At 47.9% G+C, this 26,024-nt stretch overlaps 1 protein-coding gene across 6 annotated transcripts in view; it reads left to right on the top strand.

Moving 5' to 3' along the window:
• Positions 1-26,024, top strand: part of LOC125365104 (myosin phosphatase Rho interacting protein) — a 128,901-nt gene that overhangs the window by 77,575 nt on the left and 25,302 nt on the right. For 3 of the 6 annotated variants that reach the window (XM_048364934.1, XM_048364935.1, XM_048364933.1), the window contains exons 6-15: positions 3,893-4,109; positions 5,029-5,185; positions 8,861-9,002; positions 9,725-9,838; positions 11,729-11,785; positions 13,016-13,084; positions 16,297-16,386; positions 18,106-18,215; positions 22,129-22,699; positions 24,972-25,088. In XM_048364934.1, the coding sequence (XP_048220891.1) occupies positions 3,893-4,109; positions 5,029-5,185; positions 8,861-9,002; positions 9,725-9,838; positions 11,729-11,785; positions 13,016-13,084; positions 16,297-16,386; positions 18,106-18,215; positions 22,129-22,699; positions 24,972-25,088 (1,644 nt within the window). Of the gene's footprint in view, positions 1-3,892; positions 4,110-5,028; positions 5,540-8,860; positions 9,003-9,724; positions 9,839-11,728; positions 11,786-13,015; positions 13,085-16,296; positions 16,387-18,105; positions 18,216-22,128; positions 22,700-24,971; positions 25,089-26,024 lie in introns of all 6 variants that reach the window. The other 3 variants (XM_048364930.1, XM_048364932.1, XM_048364931.1) reach the window with 1 other exon arrangement.

Genomic DNA, 26,024 nt, shown 5'->3' with positions numbered 1-26,024 from the left:
ACAGGGGATCCAGCCTCTCCCCCCACACTTAGTCAGCTAGCCTGGCAGGGTCTCTCCTATCTTCCCCTTGTTCAGAGCTTCCATTTGAAAACATACACACACACACACACACGTGTGTGTATATGTACATGTATATATGCATATGTACATAATGTGATATATATCATGTATATATCACGCCATGCACATGAGATACATATGTATATGTTTATTGTGTGTGTGCACGTGTGTATATGTACATGTATATATACATATGTACATAATGTGATATATATCATGTATATATCACGCCATGCACATGAGATACATATGTATATATTTATTGTGTGTGTGTGTCTGTCTGTCTGTCTGTCTGTCTGTCTTGGGACTTGAATTTGGGGCACTGTTTCTGAGCGTTTTTGACTCAAAATTATGCTTATGTTGCGGTTTCTGGGCAGACCTCCCTCTGCCTCCCAAAGGGTTAGCACTTTACCACTTGAGCCACTGTTCCACTTCTAGCTTTTTTTGGTGGTTAATTGGAGATGAGTCTTATGAACTTTCCTGCCAGGTCTCTGCCTTTCAACCACGATCCTCAGATCTCAATCTGAGTAGCTAGGATTATAGAGGCTTGAGCTACCAGTGCCTAGCTAAAGCATTCCATTTGAGATTGCTAGTTTCTGAAGCTTTTATTTACTTTGGGCTGATACTGGGGTACCAAACTCAGAGTGTGATGTTCTTGCTCTCATTTGGCTTTCCCACTCACAGCTGGAACTCCACCACTTCAGCCCGTTTTGCTGATTATATGTGTGTATGCGCACACGCCAGTGCCAGTCCTGGAGCTTGAACTCAAGGCCTGGTGCTATCCCTGAGCTTTGCTGCTCAAGCTAGCATTTTACTACTTGTGCCATAGCTCCACTTGCAGCTTTTGTGGTATAAGACTCTCATGGACTTTCCTGCCTGGACTTACTTTGAACTGCGATCTTCAGATCTCAGCATCATGAGTAGTTAGAATTATAAACATGACCCAGGAGGCTGAGATCTGAGGATCACAGTTAAAACCAGCCCAGACAGAACAATCTGTGAGACTCCTATCTCTCCAGTACTCCCCCCCCCCCCCCCCGCCCAAGTGTTGTTGGGGGCACAAATGGTAGAGCTCCAGCCATGAGTAGAAAAGCTAAGGGAAAGTGCTCAGGTCTTGAGTTTAAGCCTTAGTGTACACACACACACACACACACACACACACACACACACACACGATTTGAGCCCAGAGTTTGGTCCCCTGATAGCCACAAGAATGCAGTAGGCCACCAGCAGAACAATGTTCGGTTCATCGCATTCTTGTGGGAGAAGGACCCCCACAGGGCCCAGAACAGTTGAAGAGACAGGCATAACCTTGCTGTTTACTTGTCCCAGGGTTGCTGCTGGGTTGTGTTGGCATAGCTACTGCCATAACCCCAGGCCTGGGTCTAGCACAGTCTCTGGTGCTCCAGGAAGGTCTGATTAGACCTGTGTCTAATCAGGGGGGGGGAGAGGGAGTGGAGGGAGAGAGGGAGAAGGAGAGAGAGAGAGAGAGAGAGAGAGAGAGACAGAGAGAGACAGAGAGAGAGAGAGAGAAGAAACGAAAGGCCTAGACCTGGCCCTGTGTCTACATGCTAGGTGTCTCACCCATTGTTCAAAAGAATAACATCTTTGCTCAAGGACAAGGACTCCTAGTCATCCCCTGGAAGATAGAGTGTCTGCCTTAATGTGTAAAAGCAGGATTAAGCAGTACCCAAAGGAGAGAGAACAAGCTCCCTACAGTCTTAGGTAGTTATCAGGTTTTCTGGGATGAGGATGGGGAGAAATCTGAGTGAAGCCATCTCGTCCCAGGTTATGCACCCTGCATTTGGAAGGAGGTAAGAGTCAGGAGTGACTTTATGTTGTGGAATTTATTTCCAAAGCTCCCAGTCTCATACTACATCTTGTGCCAAGAGAAGGAGGCATACCTATGCCACAGGTACACTTACCCTGTGGGGCTGGACTGCAGGGACCCCCTAACCCTCCTTTGGGAGGTCTTCTCTGGAAACCTCAGCCAATGTTCAGTGTAACTTACCTTCTTTCCCTCTTCTGAGGGAACTGATTTATCAGAGACTGGATTTTTTTTGGGGGGGGGGAGTGGAGTGGGGAGAGGCTGGGGGAACTGATTTGTCAAGGAGTGTGTGTGTATGTGCGCGTGCGTGTGTGTGTGTGTGTGTGTGTGTGTGTGTGTGTGCGTGTGTTCGTTCACCATCCTGGGGCATGAATTCAGGGCCTAGGTGCTGTCCCTGAGCTTTTTTGTTCAAGGCTAGCACTCTACTTGAGCCATAGCTCCTCTTTTGGATTTTTGGTGGTTAATTGGAGGTAAGAGTTACATGGGGGCTAGGAATATGGTCTAGTGGCAAGAGTGCTTGCCTCGTATACATGAAGCCCTAGGTTCAATTCCCCAGCACCACATATATCGAAAATGGCCAGAAGTGGCGCTGTGGCTCAAGTGACAGAGTGCTAGCCTTGAGCAAAAAAGAAGCCAGAGACAGTAGTCAGGCTCTTGAGTCCAAGGCCCAAGACTGGTGGAAAAAAAAAAAAAAAAAAAAAAGAGTCACATGGACTTTACTACCTAGGCTGGCTTTGAACTGTGATCCTCAGATCTCAGTCTCCTGAGTAATTAGGATTACAGGTGATTACAGGCATGAACCACTGGTGCCCAGCTATCAATGACTGTTTTATGGCCACTCTCCTCTCCCCAAGTCTTCAGGAAGATTCCAGCCCTACACCAAGCCCAGCAGAGCTATGCCCAGCGTCTTGCCACTTTGACTTAGAACAGCAGGACCTAGAGTGTGGGGAGAGAAAAGGGGCATAGCAGAGGGGCCTGAAATGACTTCCACTAAGAGAAAGGGTCACTGGTGGAGTGGTTGAGGAAACTGACCAAAGGGTCAGGGCTGGATCTCCATGGATCTTTATTGTTGTTGTTGGTTGTGAAGCCTGGTTTCATGGATTCAGGCCACAGTATTTATCTGCTACTGCTTCTTCCTTCTTCTCCTTCCTTCCTTCTCCTTCCTTCCTTCTTCCGCCTCTTCTTCCCCTTCTCCTTCCTCCTCCTCTTCCCCCTCTCCCTCCTCCTCCTCATCCTCCTTTCTTCTTTCTTCTTTTCTATTTGCTGGTTCTGGCCACTGTCCCTGAACCTCTTTTGCTTAAGGCTAGTGCTTTACCACTTGAGCCGCAATGCCACTTCTGGCTTCTGAGTAGTTTATTGGAGATAAAAGTCTCACGGCATTTCCTGCCTAAGCTGGCTTTGAACCATGATCCTTAGATCTTAGCCTCCTGAGTAGCTAGGACTTCAGGTGTGAGCCACCAGCACCCAGTACCCATTAAAAAACCTTCTTAGGTCCAAAAGCAGAATAAATGAAGCCACAGGGACTGGCTAGGCATAGATGCTGTGGAAACTCATTCTCTACATTCATAATAAAGATTTTCAGATTTCAGTGAGCCCTATGCAGAATGTGTTCTCTTCCTTCACCTTGTCATGTCTCCCTGATTTGTATGTTATGCCTGGAAGTTTCATTGGTGGATTCTGAGCCAATTCCTGTGGGCTTGCCATTGACTCCTGGGCTGCTATTGTAGGTACCATCTGGCTGGGAGAGCTTGCCTTTTGTCTGGTGACAGACTTCTGGCAGAAATTTAGGACTTTTCCTCTGTGTATTTGTCAGGATGGCTTGAGGCCCCCTGGACTAGGTATTTTGGGGCTCAGAGATCACTGTGCTATCAGGCAAGAGTTTTTCCTGTGTGGGACTTCTCAGACTCCAATACTGTAGGGCTGTCCTGGTGTCCCCTGAAGCTGGATAGCCAGGAGATATGATCCAGCTCAGATTGGGTGCCCCTGACACCACTGTCTCCACAGGAGCCTGGGCCTGCCAAGGTAGCTGTCACAAGCAGCAGCAGTAGCAGTATCCCAAGTGCTGAGAAAGTCCCCACCACCAAATCCACCCTGTGGCAGGAAGAAATGAGGGCTAAGGACCAGCCCGAAGGGAGCAGCCTGAGCCCAGTGCAAGGTCCTAGCCAGAGCCAGCCACCTGCTGCTAGCTCCCTACGGGAACCAGGGATAGACAACAAAGAAGGTAAGCTGCAGCTGGCTGGTCTGTGTGAACACCTGTCCCGGTGTCTTGTCTTACAGTGCTGAAGTGTGCCTCCATTCTAGCCCACCAAAACCCTGAACCATGTTCTCTTTTGTGCAACAGCTCTGGACAGCACCTAGCTTGGCATGGACTGTAGTTCTTAGACTGATTTGCCTTGTCCCTTCTAGCTCTTAAGCCCAGTCTGTAAAGGAAGAAGGTAGCACCTGAAGGCTATTCTGTCAGCCCCAGGAGGTATCAGGAAAATGAAAACCACTGTGCTTCAAGGCCATGTATGAAGAGGCCTCTGTTCCTGTACCATGTACTCGTGTTGTTAGCCCCAGATGTACACTGTGTATACTACCTTGGTTCTTGTCTCTTTTCACTGTCCATCCTGCCCAGCCCCTGAGTAACATGAGGTGCTGAGGAGGAAGCAACTCCCCACTTGGCATGCTGGAACTTCCTGAACAGAGCAGGTTTCTTCTGCTGCCTGTTCTTCAGTGCAGATGCCTACCCTCATCTACCATCCCTTTCTCTCAAGTCTACAGAAGCCCTTTGCCTCTCTCCAGTCCCTCCACCCCGACCTCCAACCCGCCTAACCTACAAGAGCTGGAAAGGCTGCTTGGCTGTTGGGTTTTTTCCTTGGGATTTGGTCAGCAACTGGTAGATATCTTCCCGCCTGGATTTGGTGTGTAGTCCTGCTCTCCCAACAGAGCCCCACATAAGACAAGATAGGCCTCCCCATCTGTCTAGGAGAGAAGAAGGAGGGAATAAAGTATAGGTAGAATGTTTATTCCACCCCACAGTTGTTTCCTGACTAACTGTCCTGAGTGATCCCTGTTTGATCTTATATGGGCTTTTGGAAACTGCACACAGCAGAGTTGGCTGCCATCTAAGCCAGACTCCTCCCCACCTTCTCTTCTAGAGGATAGTGCCATGAATGGTGACCGTGTGGACTGTGGCCGCAAGGTGCGGGTTGAGAGCGGCTACTTCTCCCTGGAAAAGGCCAAGCAGGACCCGAAGGCGGAGGAGCAGCTGCCCTTGCCGCTCTCCCCATCCAGCCCCAGCACCCCCAACAGCAGGTATGGTTGCCCTGAGTCGCCCTTCCAGGAGCTCGGCCGTTCCCTTCACTCCCCAGGTCCTCGAGCCCCCAGCCGAATGGTCTACAGCATCTCCCTCAGCAGCCTGGGTGAGGCCAGCCGGCCCCCTATCCATGAGGACTCCAGCAGCGCTGGGGGGCGGGAAACAGAAAGACTGGGGAGCACCTTTGCCTTTAAAGCCAGCAGGCAGTATGCCGCCCTGGCCGACGTCCCTAAGGCCATCAGGATCAGCCACCGAGAAGCCTTCCAGGTGGAGAGAAGGCGGCTGGAGCGTAGGACTCGGGCCCGGAGCCCTGGCAGGGAAGAGGTGGCCCGTCTGTTTGGCAACGAACGGAGGTAAGGAAGAGACTAAAGGATGGAATACACATGCAACACTACATGCCCATGGGCATGTACACACACTCACACACATGCTCCCTCACCTCCCCTAGGGAGCACTGTTCCTGTTCAGAGTATAGCGTACCTTTTTCTCTGGGTCCTGGACTGTAGCCTCAGAGGATGATTGCTGCACTTAGTTCCTCTTAGAACCTCAAGTACTCAGGAAAGGAGGGTGTTTCAGCTGCCTGGAATCTAGAAGGCTGGCCTTGTTCTTCCTGGTCCACTTCTGTTGTCTAAGGTGACCCTGATGCACAGGAAGATAGGCCAGCACAGGTTCCTCTTGAGTACATAAGAGGCAGCCTGTGAAGTTCCCAAGTGCCTCATAGCATAATTTTTGCCCTCTGAGCTGGTTGAAATGAGGAAGCAGAGCAGAGTTCCAGCTTCCTGGGGAGAGACAGGATCTGGACAGCCAGGCAAAGGATCAAGATACAGAAACTCCCTGAGAAGAGGAGGCTCCTGCCTCCCTTCCCTTGCTTTCCTGGCCTAAGCTTCTTAAGAACTGGGGAAGGATTCTTCCTGAGACCACAAAGCAGTGTGTAGACCCAGCAATGTTGCAGGATAAGTTAGAAATATTTATGTATATTTTTTCTTGTGAAGAAAACTCATAGTTTTTACAAGATTTCCAAAGTTCACTTTCCAAGGAAGCTACTCAATAAGGAGAGTCAGAGCTACCAGTGTCTCAACAAGGTACCTGCTGTTGTCACCTCATTTGTGAATGGTAAAGCTGAGTCTTCACCATCTGCAATCATTTTCTGAGCCTACAGTCCAGGATCCAGAGGAAAAGGTACCTCATACTGTGAAAGGTGACCTCCTGGTAACATCTAATGAGGCCTTAGTTCCAAGTCCCTATTCCCATAAATAATTCAGGACCAGGGACAGAGGTCCCATTCTGTCAAGCATTTAAGCAAACTTATAAGTTAAGGATTACAGTAACAATTGAGGAAGCTGACAGGAGAGGGCAGGGGAGAGTGCACTGGCTGATGAGCAGACAGCGTGTCATGACTCCAGAGTGGGATCAGCTATGACCTGTGTTAGTGCCAGACCACAGAATTAACATTTGCATACCTGCTTCGCTTGGCTTCTTGGAGAGATTAATTTTGAACTCATTCTCATCTACCTGCCTGGGATAGATGCAGTCTCTGAGGCTTTGTTCTAGCATGCGCTTTGCCACTTTGGGATGGGTTTTAGCTGGATGTTTGTACCCTTGTTTCTGCCTATGCATACTACCCCTGTAACTGTCCCTTTTTCACTGATCATAATGACCTCTGATTGGCTGCTGTTACTCTCTTAAGGCTCACTCACCAGATCCCAGGTAGGCCACCCTGGACCAGAGTGGTCCCTCTCTAATAGCTCAGTCTCTAGAGTGGCAGGAAATCAGCCACAGCTGTATTAATCATGGAGTCCATTTTTTATAAGCCCTAACTGAGCTAGTAAGCAACTGTCTGATCACAATGGGCCCTGAGCTTCAAGTGTCTGCTCTTGAGACTTCCAGAGTCTTTTGCAAATGTTTCTTAGACAGCCGGAGTTGTCTGGCTTCCGAAGGTAAGGAAACCATCTATGGTCCTGTATGAAGTACCTTGAGAACTCCAGCGCTGCAGCAGGCAGACAGCACCTGTTCTCAGTTCTACCTAAGTGACATGCTTGCTGTCACACCACCTACTCTGCACAGTGAGCTGTGGTGGAGGTTGCCTAGGCCTGTGGTCTTCACATCTTCTAGAATGTGTGTGGAGCCACCATAGCAAGTGCCTGTCTGTTTTCTGCTCTGACTCCTCTGCCTGGAGCCCTGTGCATCTATAGCATGCATTTTGGCCCTACACAGTCCTCACTGCTGTCCTGGGGCCTTTGAGGTCTCCAAGTCAGGTGTAAGGGCTCTCAGGCCAGAAGGAGCAGCAGCACTAAGGCCCAATGATGGCAACAGTTTGGCTGTGCTAGATGCCTCAGCGCACTTAAAAGCTTACCCTTGTGCCTGGTGATCTGGCAGCTTCTTAGCTTCCTGCTCTCACAACCCACCTCCTCCTGCTCCTCTTAGCACCGCCTTCTCTGTGGGTGCAGTTGGCTGGCCTGGCATGAGCCTCTTTCTGAAGAAGATGCTGTAGAAGGAAGCAGAGCACTCATGCCTTCCTGAGCTCTGCCAGTAGGACTCTGCCTCCCTGGAAGAAGGGGCCTTTGGAAGTGGATTCACTAACCTTTAAAGAGAGGCTGCCTCAGGGCAAAGGGTAGGATTCCAGGGCCCAAGCCCTCCCTTTTTGTAAAGTAGGTTTTAGTCTTCTGGGTGGGTGGTCTCCATTGCTTCCCCTGACTTTTAGGCCACTTGGTCTACCTTAATCTCTACCCTCCCTGAGAGTGGAGACCAAGGTAGCCCCAGGTTCAGTGAGGAGACTGCTCTCCTGACAAGTTTTAAGCCCAGATTCCAATCCCCGTACCTCCCTCCCCAGGATAGCCCACAGCCTTCCTGCCTAACCCCACCATGGTGACTCCTCAGACTGGGATAATCATGGGTATTTTTCTCCTTCCTCAGCGATCATCTTGGGTTTTTGCTGCTTTAATTCTTTGAACAATTTTGATTTACCATTATTTGATTTTTAAAAGCAGACCTTTTCTGTTGATTCATTTTCCAGCCTTGTTTTCTTTCAGGTCTTGCCCTCTCCGCCCTCTGCTGTGTCGCTGTGGCGTTCGCGCCTCCTCCACCCGCTTCGCTCCCATCTCAGCTTCGTCTCAGCGGCAGACCACCTGATGAGGCCGCCAGCCCTTTTACATGAAATCAACCTGCTTTGTTTTTAATTTGGTTTTTGATTCCTTTTAAATGTTGGCAGAAATGTTAATTCATGGGTCTTTTTCTTGCTAAAGTTTGGACATCTTGGGGTGAGGCTGTACTGTGATTGTGGAAAAGTGCAGTGTACACAGAGGTGGTGATTGCCCTTTGATTATGTCCATGGCTGAGGGCAGCTGCCAGGTGCCAAAGTGTGTGAGTGCTATGTGGATCAGCCTCAGGGGCCTTCAGTATGGGGGCAGGGCTAGGCATAGGCCTAGCAGGGGAGAGCCATCCCTTGAAGTGCTCCAGCCTGCCATAAAAGGGGTACAAATGGAGTTTGGGTTCTCTAAGCTTGTGCTTGAAGCCTGGTCAGTGCCTGTTGGAGGCTGGGGGAAACTGGCACAGGGACCCAGTGGAATGGGCCAGGTATAGGGAGAAGCTGCAGGAGCCCATTTTAATCAAGACCAACCTTACCCTGAGAACATGGGATTCTCTGGGCTCAGCCAGCCCTGTGTATTCTCTTGCAGGCGGTCCCAGGTAATTGAGAAATTTGAGGCTTTAGACATTGAGAAGGCAGAACACATGGAGACCAATGCATCCACCCTTCTCTCCCCATCAAGTGACACTCGCCAGGGCCGCAGTGAGAAGAGGACCTTCCCTAGGAAGCGGGTGAGCTCCTGGGATCAAGGCACCCAGGTCCAAATGGGGCTCCCAGAGTGTCTGGGGGTCCAGGCACACACTTGAAATGCCCCATATGCAAGAGATGTGCTTCTTCCAGGCCTCTGCTCTCTGATAGCCTCATTACTGAGCCTCCTGAGGCAAGCCTGTTTTCTGCCTCTTTCTTCTACAACTTCATCTTTCTCTACTAGAGAATGTTGGAATTAATTTTTAGATCCCAGGTCTTTTCCTCTTTGAGGCAGTCCACCAACAAGGCTGAATATCACATCTTCCTTCCTGTCTTTCAAGTGGCATCCATGCTCTCATTTCGCTGCTCAGTCTATAAAATCCATCAACCTTAGCAGTCCTCCTTCTAGGCTTATGCCTGCCAACCCGCCTCTTCTGTATCTTGCTTTGTGTCAATCCTTCCCTGGTTTCTTTCTTGCTCATGAGGTGCCCACTGCCTCTTTTGGGTCCCCAGAAGCTAGAAAATAGGGTGGGGCCAGGGCAGTGATGGTGACTGGGCATCAAAAAGAAAAAAACTTCTCTACTGACCAGGGCATTCAAGGATCCAGGTTGTCCCAGACCTGCAGTGGGGCCTACATAGTGTTGTCCCTCACTGGGAGTGAGGCACCTTCCTGTTCAATGAGGGATGATTGACCACCCAGCTGCCACCCCTGTGCCTGCCTGAGCTGCCTCAGGCTGTACTGATGGGCGGCTGCTCTCTGCCACAGGACTTCACCAGCGAAGCCCCCACAGCTACTCTCTCAGATGCCTCGGCTTCCCCTTTGTCTCCACACCGAAGAGCCAAGTCACTGGACAGGAGGTCCACGGAGTCCTCCATGACGGTGAGCCCAGGCCACATGCCGAGTTCTCTGAAGATTCACTGTGGCCACTGATGTTTCTGCCCACTCTGGGCTGCTGTCTGTCAGTGTCCATCTGTCCATCCTTCCGTGCACAGGCCATCATGTCTGTGAGTGCCACACTTGCTGGTCCGCAGCTTGTTAGAAGCAGATCCTGTGTTCTTCCCTTCCTAGGCTCAGCACAATTGGGGACTACATGGCATCCTGAGCATAGGTCATCTTGGCCACAGAAGGGAAATCTGACTTTTAAGAGTCAGGCTGAAGACCCTCTACTCTTATTTTGGGTGTTTGTATTTGTGGCATTTCAGAGCAGGAGCCATGTCCTAGGAGTTTGTCTTGTTCAAGGGTTATGCCACGGGGAAAAGTAGGCTTTTCCTACATCTTCCCACTGGGCCTGGAGCTTCAGTAGAAGCTGCTCAATTGGAGTGGGTAAAATGGCAGCTAGGCTACCTCAGCATGCCAGCCTGGCTCTTCTGCACTCTTTGTCTCTAGTGTCCTGAAGAGACTAGATCTGCTCTCCAGCTCTCATCCCCAAGACAGCTGTTTTATCAGTTCAGCTAGTAGCCATTGTTTCCCAGCAGCAATCAGAGACCCAGGGGGAAAACACTATCAGGGACCCACCTACACTGTTCCCTGGTTCCAACAAGGGTGCAGTGACACAACTGCAGCAGAAATTACTTACAGATCTATAGCTCATCAGGGAGGACAGAGAGGCAGAGAGCAGCCCTTCATCCCAGGTCTCAGGCAGCAACCACAGTCGTTTCCACTGAAGTGGGACTTTTCTTCTTTAAAAGTCTCTAAGCTGATGCATCCTGAAATCTCTCATTGTTACTTACTGTTGGTACTTTAAACAACTCTGGCAGTATTGTTTGATGTGAAGTGGGGCTTAAAGTAGGACTTCACAGAGAAAATTCTCATCATTGAGGTCAGCCTTGGTCGAACAGTAGTCCACTGTGGTCTCTCTGTGACAGAGTAGGAGCTCCCTGAACATTTTCCTGGTGTCTTGCCACTTCTCACTTACTCTCCCAATCAATCACACCTTGTCTTTGGAATACTAAAAGGATTCAAAGGCAATTTCTGATCAGGATGGCTATGGAAAGCAGACAACGCTTGGGGCCACAGAAGGGTTAGCTAAGGTCTGTGGAACCTGACCACATAGGCACACTGTGTGGTAGATGAAGGCCTCAGCTGAACAGGATACAAGTGTCCTAATGCCATGAGCTCTCATGCTGTGCATTGGTCCCAGGTATGTCTGAGCAGGATGAATGAGAAGGGTTAAACAGAGATGACATTCTACTTAGGTCCTATTGGCAGGTCCAGACCTTCCTGTCTGCCATCCTACTTCTCATGGGGAATGCAGATGTAGCTTCCTCTTGAGGAGTGGGCGGTGCTGTTGCTGCTGCTCCGCTAGACCAGACATGGTCTCTGCCTCACTCCTACAGCTTCCAGAGGCTCTGGAATTGCCTTTAGTCATTGCTGCAGGTGTGCCCCTTTGTATACAGTCCTTAGGGACTCTACATCTGGGCCTGTGCTCTGCCCCCAGACAAGCTATACAATGGACCCTGTACAGACATCTCCCTCAAAGCAGAGATCTTTGGGGCAGTGGGGGAGCCAGTGCTGCTGTTGTCTAGGGCAAGTAAGACCATGCTATCTCCCTTTACCTGACATTTCCGTCCTCAAAGATGCATGCAGCATCACAGAGTGCAGTGAGGGAGGTCGTGCAAACTTGTCTGACAAGTAGAGAAACTTCTGCTCCTGGTGCCACTTCATCTAGATAAAAATGTCTCAGCCATATCAGCCCCATCAGACATGCTTTATCCACAACTGGGATGCCATGATGCTTTCCTATGAGCCATTCTTTTCTCTCTTCCTCAGCCTGACCTGCTGAATTTCAAGAAAGGCTGGCTAACCAAGCAGTATGAGGATGGCCAGGTAAGTGTGTGGAGCAACTTGGAGCTGTGAATGCTGGGGAACAGATGTGAGCTTATCCCTAGTGGGGTCTGTGAGCCCTAGCTCTGTCTCCTAACCTTCTGTTGCACATGCTTGTCTCATGGACCCAAGACTATGGCAGGGCCTTCCATTTGCTCAGAGTGCAAGTATAGGGTTCCTATTGCCACAGTGGTGGCAACACCTCTCAGCCTCAGGCCTTGGAGACATCCCACAACATTCTACACACTAGCCCTCAACTGTGTAGCCTTTCTTAAAAGTTCTCCAGGGGCCCAGGTTTCCTCAGGAACAGGGGACACTTCTGGCTATGGGGCTAGCTTGTGTTTCCATACACAAATATAGAGTCTGAGAGAGCAGCTCAACTGCGGTGGCACCATTAGGCTCTGGGGATAGTAAATATGGTACATTCTAGCCATTAAATTCAAGTTGGAGAAGCCATTTGTGGTTCGGCCTGTCAGCTTCACCTTGACCCTGAGCTAGGCTGGAAAACCAACCATCCCAAAAAGGCATAAAGGAGCCTGCTGGGTATTTGGCCTAGAAGTCCATAAACCCAGCCATTGGAGCTCCCCCTTCTGCTTCCATATATGATGCAAAAAAAAATTCTCCTTTTTCTCTCTTCCCTTGTTTGTATCAAATTCCCTTGGCTTTGCCTGAAGACTCAAGTTCCCCTCCTTGCTACTCACAGTGAAGACTGAGACTCTAGCGGGTTAGTTTGTTCCTGCTGGTGTAGTGGGATGTGCCTCTTGGGTGAGCCAGCCAAGTGGCTATGGCTCACTGCTCTTTTTCACATTCACTTTTCTATGTGATGGGCCAGCTTTGGTCTGCAACTTCTAGAATTGGAATGCAGGCCTGCAAAGCACTGGTCACCAACCATGCCACCATGAGTCACAGAGACCCAGCTGAGGCCCACCCACTTGCTGTCTGCTGCCTCTTCACAGAGGAGCACTGCTCACCAGCCATGCTACCACCATGGGTTGCAAAGCCCCCGTCAAGGCCCATCCACTCTCGACTGCCTCTTCACAGAGGAGCCTCAGCTTAGCAAGCCTTCCTAAGGTTGTTAGCGCATGGCTGCCTGGTGTCTGTCTGCCCTGTGCAGTCTAGACTTCCCTCTGCTTTACCTGTGCTCTTGGAGGACCCCCCAGGACTTGGTGGCAGATCACCCTGAAGCAGCAAGCATGCTTCATAGTAGCTGACTTTCTTTTTCTTCCCTTTTAGTGGAAGAAGCACTGGTTTGTCCTGGCTGATCAGAGCCTGAGATACTACAGGGACTCCGTGGCTGAAGAGGTGAGTATCCCGGCTTCACTTCTGCAGAGACAGTCTATGGGATATAGATAGCATCCAGGAACCTGACGCTAAAGTCTCATCTGTAGGTTGTCCCTCTTGCCTTCTTCAGTGTCCCAGTTTCAGTCGAGTGGGACAGAGTGCATCCATACAAAGCAGAGATGCGTGACACGTGCTCTTCTGAGGCTGTTTGGATATGTGGGTACAGGAGATTTCAGCAGCTTTTATTTTTTATTTTTCATTTTCTAAGGAACACTGAAATTTAAACACTCAAGATGAGCAATCTGTTTTTTTCTACAGAGGTTCTGTGGCAAATTTAGTCACTGAAAGCATTAAAACCAGGTCTTATACCACCTTATTGGTTGGGGCCCAAAACTCCATGATTGAAGACCAACTGGGATGGGCTCTTTTCTTCAATCCCCCCCGCACCCCCCCCCCCCAAAAAAAATCCCTGAGATAGCTTGGCAAGTCTTTCTCCTGGTAACTACCTCTACTTCAGATCCACCCACACATGTAGAAAAAGATCTCAGTCTCAAGTTAGCCATTCCCACACCTTTGTACTAGGAAGTAGCAGGGACCCACATTTTATTAGGGGTCGCATGGCCTGAAGAGGAAAGATGTTGTTATAAAAGGTGGGTGACAGACTTGATTATGTTTGAAAACTGGGAGTAAAGATGTATGTAAAGAAGTGTTTATAACACTGAATGGTTCTGAGTGTGGTCTTGGACTTCATTCTTTCAGGACAGCTTTAATGGTCAAATTGTGTTTATAAAACTGTATTCACTGCATTGACATCCACAGTGATGGCATAAAAGTAGAGGTAGGTATGGCTCAGCTATAGCCATAGCTGTACCAGCAGTTACCGTATTGCACTGCTAGCAGTCATGATGTGTAAGAACAAGGCCCTTTATGGGGCAGTACAGGTTACTGGTTTTATTCTCAACCTTTCAGCACCTGTCTCTAGTGTTCTTTTGTTTGTGAGAATTGTCAGTCCCACAGCTGCACCCCAGAGCCTACAAACTTGTCCCGTTGTTGAGTTGCCAGCTCAACTAGCTGCTGCTTGTGCAACAACCATCCTTGCTTGGAAAAACAAAAAACTGAGAAACTGTGCTCATTTATTTTGGGGATTTGGCAGACATTTTCATCTAAGAGGCTCTTCAGTGAAAACAACTGTCAGACTTTATTACCAATAATGTAGCTTTTAAGAAATTTTAGGCCAGGTACAGTGGCTGAGCTACTTGAGAGGCTGAAGCAGGAAGACTGCTTGACCCTGTGAGTTAGAGACCAACATGAGCAACAAAGCATGATCCTGTCTCAAAAAGAGAGAGAACTTCAGAAATCTTGTAATTATCATTATGAACTTGGCAGCTTCCCTTATTTAAATAGTCTTGGTAAAATAGGTAATGATTTAGCATGCATGATTTTTTTTTTTTTTTTTGCCAGTCCTGGGGCTTGAACTCAGGACCTGACTACCGTCTTTTTGCTCAAGGCTAGCACTCTACCACTTGAACCACAGCGCCACTTCTGGCTTTTTATATATATGTGTGTGTGGTGCTGAGGAATAGAACCCAGGGCTTCATGTATGTGAGGCAAGTACTCTACCACTAGGCCATATTCCCAGCCCTATGCATATTTTAATTCTGCTTTTACTGAATTGTCTGGTCATTTGGAATTTATGTGAAATTTACTATTGTCTAAGTGACGAATACATAGTATTACAAAACCAGGCCTGTGAAAGGAGACATTGAGAAAGCAGGGACAAACCATGGATTTCAGTGAAAACAGCACAGAGAATTCTTTCATTTAACCTAGAGAAATGAACACTTATCAAAGAAGACCACCCACAGTTACCTGAAAAGGCCACTGAAATTATTTCATTTCCAACTCGGTGTCTATGTGAGACCATTTCATTTTCTATAGTTCATTGAACAAAGTGCAGAGACAAAAATCATTTTTACTTTAAAAATTAAGTGGATTTATTTTTATTCTGTGTGTGTGCACACATATGCTTGCATACAAGTACTAGAGCTTGAACCTAGGATCTTGCAACTCTCACCTGGCTTTTTTGCTTACAGTTGGCACTCTGTCAATTGAGCCACTTCGCCAGTCTGCTATTTTGCTGGTTAATAAGAGAAGGAAACTCAGATTTTAGTTTGGCTGGCTTCACATCTCAGTCCTCCAAGTCTCAGCCCCTGAGTAGCTATCATATATAACAGGTGTGAGCTACTAGCAGTTGGCTGTGTTTTGTTATTGTTGCTGTTGTGTTTTGTTTTGTTATTTTTTGCCAGTCCTGGAACTTGAACTCAGAGCCTGGGAACTGTCCCTGAAGCCTCTCTGTGCCTAAGGCTAGTGCTCTACCACTTGGGCCACAGCACCACTTCCAGCTTTTTCTGAATAGTTTTGTTGAAGATAATCATGGACTTTCTTGCCCAGGCTGGCTTCAAAACATGACTCTCGGAACCCAGGCTCCTGAGTAGCTAGGATTACTGGTGTGAGCCACTCCCACTTGGCTGCATTCAGTTGTTTTTATTCTTAAGTGAATGAACAAATACGCTTATATTTTATCACTTTAATTGGTAAATATCATTAATAGATAAAATTGACTTATACAAAAACTCTTAGGGACCCTTAGTTTTCTAAGTGTGTGAAGGAGTTCTGCCAACACGTTTAGGGACCACTATCATGGAATATCTTCAGCTAAATGCAGGAGAAAATAGTGTGGAAGCTTCAGGGGAGGGGCCTGCAGGTAGTCAAAGTCTAGTCCCATAAACAGTCTAAACAAGAAATCATTCGTGAAAATGAACAGTAGTCATGGGCTCTTCCTGAGTCATTTAATGCCCTCCCCACAGTACTGGGTTTGAATTTAGGGTACTGCTCTTGCTAGACAAGCATTTTACCACCTGATATACATGCACCCCTCCTGCTCTCTTCCTGAATCTTTTTTTTTTTTTGGTGTTTTTTTTTGTTGTTGTTGTTGTTTTGGTTTGGTTTTTGGTTTTTGGTTTTTTTTGCCAGTCCTGGGGAGCACTGTCCCTGGCTTCTTTTTGCTCAAGGCTAGCACTCTACTTCTTGAGCCACAGCATCACTTCCAGCCTTTTCTGTTTATGTGGTGTTAAGCAATTGAACCCAGGGCTTCATGCATGCTAGATAAGCACTAGGCTACAATCCCAGCCCCCATTCCTGAATCTTATAAGGTATCTTGCTTCTTTTTGCAGGCAGCTGACTTGGATGGGGAAGTTGACTTGTCCACATGTTATGATGTCACAGAATATCCAGTGCAGAGAAACTATGGCTTCCAGATACATGTGAGCCTAGGGGCAAGGTGGGGTAATATAGGGTGGGTAAGAACTTGACTGGTGTAGTCCAGTCTCTAAGAACCTGAAATCCTGGCCAGAGACACCTCTAGGCAGACCAATATGTTCAGCAGTCACTCTTTTCTATTAGCATAGATGCTTTTGTCTTGCTTTTGGCTCCTGAGTCCATTCCTCCTAGTCCTCAATGAATGGTGTGGACAAAGGGTTAAACATATCTCTCTTCGCAAAGCTGCTTGAAGACTTATTACTGAAGGCACTTTCTCTCTCTCTCTCTCTCTCTCCCCCCCCCAATCCCTTTCTCTCTCCCCCACCCCCTTTTTTTAAAATTTAAAACAAACAAAAAAAGGCAGTATTGAGGTTTGAGCTCAAGGCCTTGAACTTGCTATGCAGGTACTCTACCACTGAACCGTGCCCCCAGCCCTTTTTGCTTTATTTTTTCAGATCTCAATCATTTTGCCTGAGGCAGCCTCAACCTCAGTCATAATCTCTACCTCCCAAGTAGCTGTAACTACAGGAGTACACTAGCACAGTCTTTTAATTTAAATGCTGGAGTTTGGGCCATTGCAAGGATGTAGGATATAAGAATAAGAATGATATAATTTGCTAATTAATTATTTAAGTCCCAGAGAATTTTTTTTTTTATTCCCAGCTGCCATATCTGCCCTAAATTCTGATACAATTGTAAGTTCAGGGGTTTCTAAAACAATGGAGAAGAGCTCAGCTACAGATATCTTGGAAAAGACTTGGGAAGTACCCACACCTGGAATGGAGAGGGATGGCCCAGAGAAGAGGGTGAGAGTGACTCTACACCACAGTGCATTCTAAGAGCTGAAGGTCACAAAGAAGAGGGAGTGGGGCCTGTGGCTGGCCCATGGTAGAGGAAGAGGAGGTCTGGATTGTACCTTCCAGAACACAGTTGTAGTCACTGGTCACACCACTACTGGGCCCAATGCTATCCTAGTCATTTCATCTTGAAATGATGTCTGATGTGAGCAACCTAAGCAGTCACTAGGACAGTGCCGTAGAATAAGCCTCCGAATGCAGAAGCAGGTATATAGCTTGTGAGGGGCTCATTCCTTCCTGGGCAGTAGGTCTGTGCAGAGCTACCTAGGGATGCAGAGAGTGTGTTTATGAGGCCACATGCTTCTTTGTGCCATTCTGCTATAGAGTCCCCCACTGTTAACAGGAGCCTCACCTGCCACCTAAGGTGCTCCCCTCTCTTCCCCTATCTGGCCAGGGATACCCAGTGGGCCCCTCTTTGGCCTGTATTCTGCCACCGTCTGAATTCTTACGACCTGGACAGTGACAGCAGCTGCACCATAAGTCTTGCTCTGAGCGGGTGGAGACTACCATTAGCCCCTGATGTTTGTCTACTCTTCCCCTTTGCTGTGCTATGCGCCTGTGTTGGGCTACAGGGCCCTGACCTGGGCTCTCAGTGTACTCCCCCTTTATGCTGCCTTTACCACTTCCCCCACATACTACTTACAGTTTTCACTCCAGGCTGAGAGAGTTCCTTTAAGAATGAGACTTGCTGTCCTTGTCCTTCTGTGTGTGACCTGTGATCTATGATTCTGTGAAAGTATAGCTGAGCAGGGCACACATATGCCTTTCTCCCTATGGACTTTGTGTCTGTCCAATACATAGATCTGCTTTGGAGATAATCACCCCCAAGGGGTCTGGTCACTAATTATACCCATTTCTTTCATGTAGACAAAGGAGGGTGAGTTTACCCTGTCAGCCATGACATCTGGGATCCGGCGGAACTGGATCCAGACCATCATGAAGCATGTGCATCCAACCACAGCCCCAGATGTGACCAGGTAAGACTATCAGGCATGCCCAAGGGAGCCCCTTGTGCCTTCTGTAGGTACCTTGCAATCCCATTGAGAGAGCTGTGGTTTTATACCTGCCCTTCCCCTGACAGTAGAGCTTGACTACACTCCTTCTGTGGCACTGACAGCTCAGTCTCCTTTTGGCTTTCTGATTTTTCTCCCTTGGGTTGGGATTTCCTCTTACAAGCTGGCCTGGTTAGTCAAACAGATTGTTTGTGCCTGTTGTTAGCACTGAGCTTGTCAGATCTCCATCCTGTTAGAAGGATCAAGGCATGGCTCAAGTAGTAGAGTGCCAACCAAGCTAGCAAGCTGAGCAAGTATGAGGCCCTCAGTTCAAACCCTGTGACTGCCAAAACAAACCCAAATCATCTTGTCAGCACTATTCAGCCACACGGGCCTGACTTCAAATTTCACTGTAGACCCTCTGTGGTGATTGTGTTCTGGCTGGATGATGGTAGTTCCACATATGATTGTGACAAGCCACTATATGTTTTACTCTTCATTTTTGCCTCATTCCTCCACCTAATTGTGTATGTGCATGTGCACACACATGCATGAATGTGTGTTTACACATGTGCACACATGTGTTGGTACTGACCTCAGGGCTTAGGCACTGTCCCTTAGTTTTTCTCAAGGCTGGCACTCTACTACTTGAACCACAGCTCTACTTCCAACTTTTTGCTGGTTACTTAGCGGTAAGAGTCTCAGATTTTCCTACCTTAGCTGGCTTTGAATCACAATCCCCAGAACTTAGCTGGTTGGAATAGCTAGGATTACAGGCATGAGCCACCAATAACTTGCCATCCAAGAAAGGCTTCTCTGAGACTCAGTGCTGAAGCCCAAGTTGGAAAACTGTGTTCTGTCCTGTGTTAATCTCCTGTCCATACACCTTGGGACATCCTTCTGTTCTGAAGGTGAAGCACCAGTCAGTTTTTATCAAGGAAGTAGAGATGGCTGCCCTGTGTGGGGCTGGTTCTGGTGCTAAGCTCAGCTGTACCACCTCTAGTCCTTATGCATCTTGAGTCCCTATTCCTTTCTCAGCCTGATTAGTTTACTTTGCTGACTAGCATGAAAGTGCTGGCCTGTGGCAGCCATAGCCATGCCTGTTGTCAACCTCTTTTCCTGTGTCTCTTATGTGTCCACTATTTCATTTGTTAGTAAACAGTATCTAGCGGTTCCTATGTCACAGAACTAGTAGGTTGTGTCCTGAAGAGCTGCCCTCAGTTGTCTCTCAGGAACTGTTTGAGCTGATTGTTAAGTGGCAGCTTCCTGGCTATAGAGGTTGGGAGCAAAGCCTGGTACCTGGTACCCTTCCCAGCACCTGTAAGAGTATCTAGAGCAACATGATAAAGGCACTTGGGCTGCAGCCTTGCTCAAGCAGTGGCAGTAGATGGAGACACCACATCTCTACCATGCCTAGGCTGCATGTGCAAAGTGAGGATTGTGTCTGGGAGAAGTTGGCTATCAAAAACACTTGTGCCAAGCATAATAATTCACCTGTAATCCTAGCTACTCGAGGCAGAGATTCAGAGAATCATAGTTGAGGCTAGCCCATGCAAAAGAGTTTACAAGATCCCATCTCAGCTAGTAAAAATAAACACAGTGGCACACTCTTGTTATCCCAGCTATATGGTAAGTATAAGTAGGATCTTGGACTAGAAAGCAAGATTCTAGTCAAAAATAGAAAAGAAAAAAGCTACAAGTGTGGTTTAAATCTCAGTATTATTCCCCACTCCTTCCCCGCAAAAAGGAAAAACAAAACAAAAAACACTCATGCATGCTGTATATTTGCATGTGGCTCTGGAGGGCAGCCCAGAGGATGAACCCAGAGGTCAGGCGTGTGCTTCCTTCCTTTTATATCAAAGTGAGAAAGCCATTATCTACTTGATAATCTAATGCTATCTTGAAGCTGGTAGAAGGCCCCAGGCAGGGTTTTTCCATGTTCTGTTGACTCTTGTGAGTTGAGGAAAACCTGAATTGTTTACTGCTGCCATGATAAACACTGAGAAGATACTGTAAGCACAAATGCCAGTGTCAGGGCTATTGGTGTGTACTTCTCATCACTGTCCTGTGTTCTGTGGCAGAGTACTGCCAGCTTTCAGGGATAGAGAAGCCTCCTCTGAAAACATACCTGTTGGAATCCTAGCTGAGAATTGGTGTGCCCTGCTTGCTCCCGTGTGCCATCCAATACCCCTCACAGATCTGAGCCTAAGCCTGTTCTCTTCATTCATTATGCTGAAAGCTCCTTTCTGGTTTATTTTATTTTGCTGTGTTTGAGAGAGGGAGTTATTATGTCACCTAGACTGGCTTTGAACTCTTATCCTGCTTCATCAGCCTCTCAAGTGCTGGGATTATAGTTTGCACCATGACTTCCAGCTGTGTGTGTGTGTGTGTGTGTGTGTGTGTGTGTGTGTGTGTGTGTGTGTGTGTGTATACACGCATGCACATGCAAGTATTACTGGTACTTGAACTCAGGGTCTCATTCTCTTGCTTGGCTTTTTCACTCATGGCTACTACTTTTTTGCTGGCTATTTGGAGTCTCCTCAGATCTGAGTCTTCTGAGTAGCTAGGATTGGAGGCATGAGCCTGTGGTACCCAGCATTAGTTGATTTTTATTCATTGGTCTTAGACTGGACTCTTATCCACCCTAGTGCTTTGAAGCACATTGATGACCCCTGAGAGCAATAGGGACCCCTTTTTCTTTAGCCATGATATAGACAGAGGTGACCCCAGGATCCTCTTGCCTTGAGCCCTCACTGCCCATGGTCACTTCCAACTCTGCTGAGACTTGAACAGGATCAGGGCCTGTTCTTCTAGCCTTGGGTGGGCTAGCTGGTGTGCTCTGCTACCAGCAAACCCACTTCCAGCCTCTTGCTGTGTTGACATTGCTCTCTCTGTCCTTCCTCTGTTAGAGAGGTGGTATCCTTGGGAATCTTTCTTTAGAACAGATTAGAAAAGGAAGGAATTCATCTAGCTGATCATCTTCTACACTCTACTAATGCTGGGTAGGCTGCACAACTTGTGCAGCCTGGCCAGGCCATCTCCCTTGTCAGGTGGGAACCACTGCTTTCTTCCCTGTTGTGTGGTCTGTAGCTAAACAAACCACCTGTCCTTTTACCCACAGCATATCTCAGCATTTACTCTGACCCATGTGAGTGACTATGTGAGTGGCTGAGTGGCTTAAATCAGCTGATCATTTGCCCTTTAAAGAGGTGGCCAGTTCTTTTTTCTTCTTTTTTTCCCAGTCCTGGGGCTTGGGACTCAGGGCCTGAGCACTGTCCCTGGCTTCTTTTTGCTCAAGGCTAGCACTCTACCCCTTGAGCCACAGTGCCACTTCTGGCTTTTTCTATATATATGGTGCTGAGGAATCGAACCCAGGGCAAGCACTCTACCACTAGGCCATGTTCCCAGCTCTTGGTGGACAGTTCTTATTCTTTCACCACTGTGTAGCATGGGGGTTGCTTCAGAATCTGCCATACCATTTGTGTAAGTCCTTCCTGCTGTGGAACCCATGGGAATCCCTTGTCTTCCTTATCCCTATCATCTTGGTAACAGGACTACCCCAAAACTCGCCTCACAGCATCTCCTAAAGAGATGTGCAGTAGAAACCTTGGTACCATATGGAGCTCTTCCTCCTCACCCCATCAGAATCAGTCTTGGATTCTCCAGAGAAGGGATGACTTGGCACAGCTGGCACATTCCTTCCCTTTGTTCTTGGAAGCTACTTTGAGAACAGAAGAAAGCCATAGCTGGGAATATGGCCTAGTGGCAAGAGTGCTTGCCTCAGAAGAAAGCCATGGAGCCATGTGCATTAGCCATGGTTCACTTTAGCTGGCCCTGTGATGGGCCAGGGTGTATCAGGTCCCCTAACAAGTACTGTTTGCCTCCCCTATCCTTGTAGCTCATTACCGGAGGAAAAAAACAAAAGCAGCTCATCTTTTGAGACCTATTCCAGGCCACATGAGAAGCAAGAGGCAGACCCTGGTCAGCTGGATCCCGAGCAGAAGAGGAGCCGTGCTCGAGAGCGGAGGCGGGAAGGCCGCTCCAAGACCTTTGACTGGGCTGAGTTCCGCCCTCTCCAGCAGGCTTTGGCACAAGAGAGGGCCAGTGCTACAAGGCCCTCAGATTCCCGTGACCCTGGTCATCCTGAAGCAGAATCTGGAGAGTTGGAGCGGGAACGTGCTCGGCGGCGGGAAGAACGCCGCAAGCGCTTTGGGGTGCTAGACGCTGTAGATGGACCCAGTGCTGAGGATATTGCCTTACGCATGGAGGTTGACCGTAGCCCGGGGCTTCTAGGAACTGATCTCAAGACACAGAATGTTCATGTGGAGATAGAGCAGCGATGGCATCAGGTGGAGACCACCCCTCTACGGGAAGAAAAGCAGGTGCCCATTGCCCCCTTGCACCTGTCCTCAGAGGATGGAAGTGACCGGCTCTCCACACACGAGCTAACCTCTCTGCTGGAGAAGGAGGTAATGCAGGACAGTTCCATCCCTGCAGTAGTCTGTGCTGAGTGCCAGCTCTGCCCAGCTGTGGCCTATGAGTCTAGCCACAAAGTCTTTCCCTCGTGCATCTGCAAGCTCCAAGAGGAAACAGGCACAAGGGCGAGTTCTTACACTTGAGGTGGAAGCTGAGAGACTCCTGGTGGAGAGGGCTGATGCACCTTTCCAGAAGGGTGGAGGAGTTCCCAGTGTAGGTGGTTTACATTGTGAACAAGGCCCACAGTGGGCCTTTTCCACCTGTCAGAAGGTGCAAGCTAAAGATTTTCAATGGAGGGATGTGTGTGGAGTTAGGTTTGATCTGCACAAGGCAGCCCTGAGGGGAACAAGCTCAAGTTAGAGACAGATGCTTTGACAGTAGCCTAAGGACAGTCTGTCAGACTTGAAAGGGACAAAGTGCACATATACATGGGAGACAAAACCTGGGCCTCCAGATACTGAGAATGTGAGAACAGGCTCTGGTAAGCCAGAGCAGGGCAAGAGTTAGATGCAGGCCCTCCAGGGACACATGCAGAGCTGCAGGAGCCAGCCCCTGCATTCCTGACACATGGTGTGTTCTCCAAAAAATGAGATCATATCTGTGCTGTGGGTTTTGTCAGTTCTGTGGCCAAGGAGGTTACAGGGTGAGCATCCTTAGTTCAGTCCAAAATTCAAGGTGCTCCAAAATCTTGTGAGCATTAGCATGATACCACAAGCAGAAATTCCATCCCTTCAAACTTTATGCAGAAAATTATTTAAATTATTACTCTATAGCTTTTAGCACTAGTGCACCTGCCTAGCATGTATAGGATTTGATCCCCAACACTGCCAAAACCAAAAAGTCTACATAAAATTACATTGAGACTGCATCTGTAAGATAGAGATAAAACATAAGTGAATTTCATGTTTAAATGTGGGCCCTATTACAACTGCTCTCTCTATATACGATTATTCCAGGATGTTATAAGAAAAAAGTCTGAAGTACTAAAGGTCTCAAACACTATGTCTCTGTGTGTGCTCATGCTAGTACTGAGGCTTGAACTCAGGGCCTTATGCTTTTTTTTTCTTTACTTTTTAAAATGCCAGTCCTATGGCTTGAACTCAAGGCCCTGGGCATTGTCACTGAGCTTTTTGCGTTCAAGGCTAGCGCTGTACCACTTAAGCCACAGCTCTACTTCCTGCTTTTTATGGTTAATTGGAGATAATTTCAAGAACTTTCTTGCCCGTGCTGACTTCAAACTATGATCTTAGCCTCCTGAATAGCTAGGATTACAGGCAAGAACCACATAGTTCCCAGCTTGTCCTTTTTAAAAATTATTGTTATTGTTAGTACTTTGACAGCAATGGAGTTTGAACTCAGGGCTTTATACTTACTAGGCAAACACTAAATTTAGCCACACTTGTACCTCAAGTCTGAAGCATTTTGAATAAGAGATACTTAACCTGTGTAGACTAACCTTCAAGTTTCCTATATACATCTCCTGCTACCTTAGCACTGATATTTCTTGTCGTTTTTCCATTTTATTAAATCTGAGACTGGTAGTTATCACTAACATCATCACTGACTTTTCTATGCTGGTACTGGGGGTTGAAATCAGGTCCTTGTGCCCTTGCCTGGATCTTTTGCTCAAGGATAGCATTTTACCATTTGAACCACAGCTCCACTTTCAGCTTTTTGTTGGAATGGGTGAATGAATGAACTTGAAACTGTTGAAAGCTTATCCACATTTCCACATCTTGTTTAAGGGTAGGGAAGCTTTTTGCAAACTTACATAGAATTCATCATGTAAAACCGATCAAATGGAGTTTCAGTTGAAGCCACAGCAGGGCCTGAGGGACCTGCTTGGGACCCTCCACTAACTGTAGTGGTTCCTGTGGAGGCTAGCTATGGCCTACATGACCATGTGAAGTACCCCATAGTGTGATCTTCCTTCTGACAAAGACAAGTTCAGAAATGAGCTTCCCATATGAGTCTTGAGACTTGCATGGTACATTTGTGAATATGTACAGGAGCCATGTGAGTGCCGAGGGGTTCCCTGGGTCAGGGAATCACAAGCCTATCTCCCAGGCCCTAGAGGATATAGCAAAGGTGCTAGCTTGAGCTGGAACTTTCCGTTCCAAATGCCGTAGTTATAGAAAGATGTGGAGACCCAGAATCCTCGGCTAGTGAATGGATTGGGAAGGCCTCTGTGGAGTAAAGCCAGCTATCTGACTACTTTTGTTTGCCTGTCATCATGCTTAAGATCATATATCTTTTTACCAACAGCTGGAGCAGAGTCAGAAGGAGGCTTCGGACCTTCTGGAGCAGAACCGACTCCTACAAGACCAGCTGAGGGTGGCCCTGGGCCGAGAGCAGAGCGCCCGGGAGGGCTATGTACTGCAGGTAGGGTGGAATGGCTGCCAGATCTTCAGTGCACCCAGGGGCTTCAGTGTGAAAGATCTGCTCAGGCCTACAGGCTAAGAATGTGCAAAGCTGGTAGATGGCTTTAGCTCCTTTCCTCCAAGGACCAGGGCTCTCAATATGTGAAGAGCACTCTGTCTGTGACCCTCCTTACTGTGACATTTTGAACAATGTTCCTGAAACCTCTACATCTAAAGGTTTTTCTCTGTAATGAAATCATTTGGGTGATCTCTCCTTTTGCCTCTGATCTTAGCAGCATATTTTTTTTAATGAGTGCCAAACATCTGCGTGCCATATCTCATTGTCTCCACAATAGCAGCATTGGTCCCATTGTATAGGTTGGCAAGTACAGCAAACTAAGGGCTTATTTTTTTTGCCAGTTGTGGGCCTTGGACTCAGGGCCTGAGCACTGTCCCTGGCTTCTTTTTGCTCAAGGCTAGCACTCTACCACTTGAGCCACAGCACCACTTTTGGCTATTTTTTTATATATGTGGTGCTGGGGAATCGAACCCAGGGCTTCATGTATACAAGGCAAGCACTCTTGCCACTAGGCCACATTCCCAGAAAACTAAGGGCTTTCTTATGACCAACCACAAGTTTAGGTCAGAGCTTGAACAGGTTCTCATCCTCTCTTTTGTCTCTACCACACTATGGAGACCTAGGCTGTCAAGCTGTATTAGGGCCCCATCTTACTTTCTTCCCAGACTAAAATTTCTGTAAAACAGTAGCAGCCCCAGTCCTGAGTCAACAGCACATGCCCAATGTTCCTCTGTTACAGGAGTTGTCTGCCATAGAGTCCTGGCTGCCCTAACAACCCCAGGATGTAGCAGCCCTGATATAGATGTGTTTACAAGACAGGAATTGCTGTTCTACCATACCCCAGGCCCTGTACTAGTTTGAAGGCATGAAACTCACACT

Source organism: Perognathus longimembris, chromosome 17 (genome assembly GCF_023159225.1).
Source record: "Perognathus longimembris pacificus isolate PPM17 chromosome 17, ASM2315922v1, whole genome shotgun sequence".
NCBI classification, from domain to species: domain Eukaryota; kingdom Metazoa; phylum Chordata; class Mammalia; order Rodentia; family Heteromyidae; genus Perognathus; species Perognathus longimembris.
Note: the sequence above shows the minus strand (reverse complement) of the source record. Positions and strands in the feature narration are given on the sequence as shown.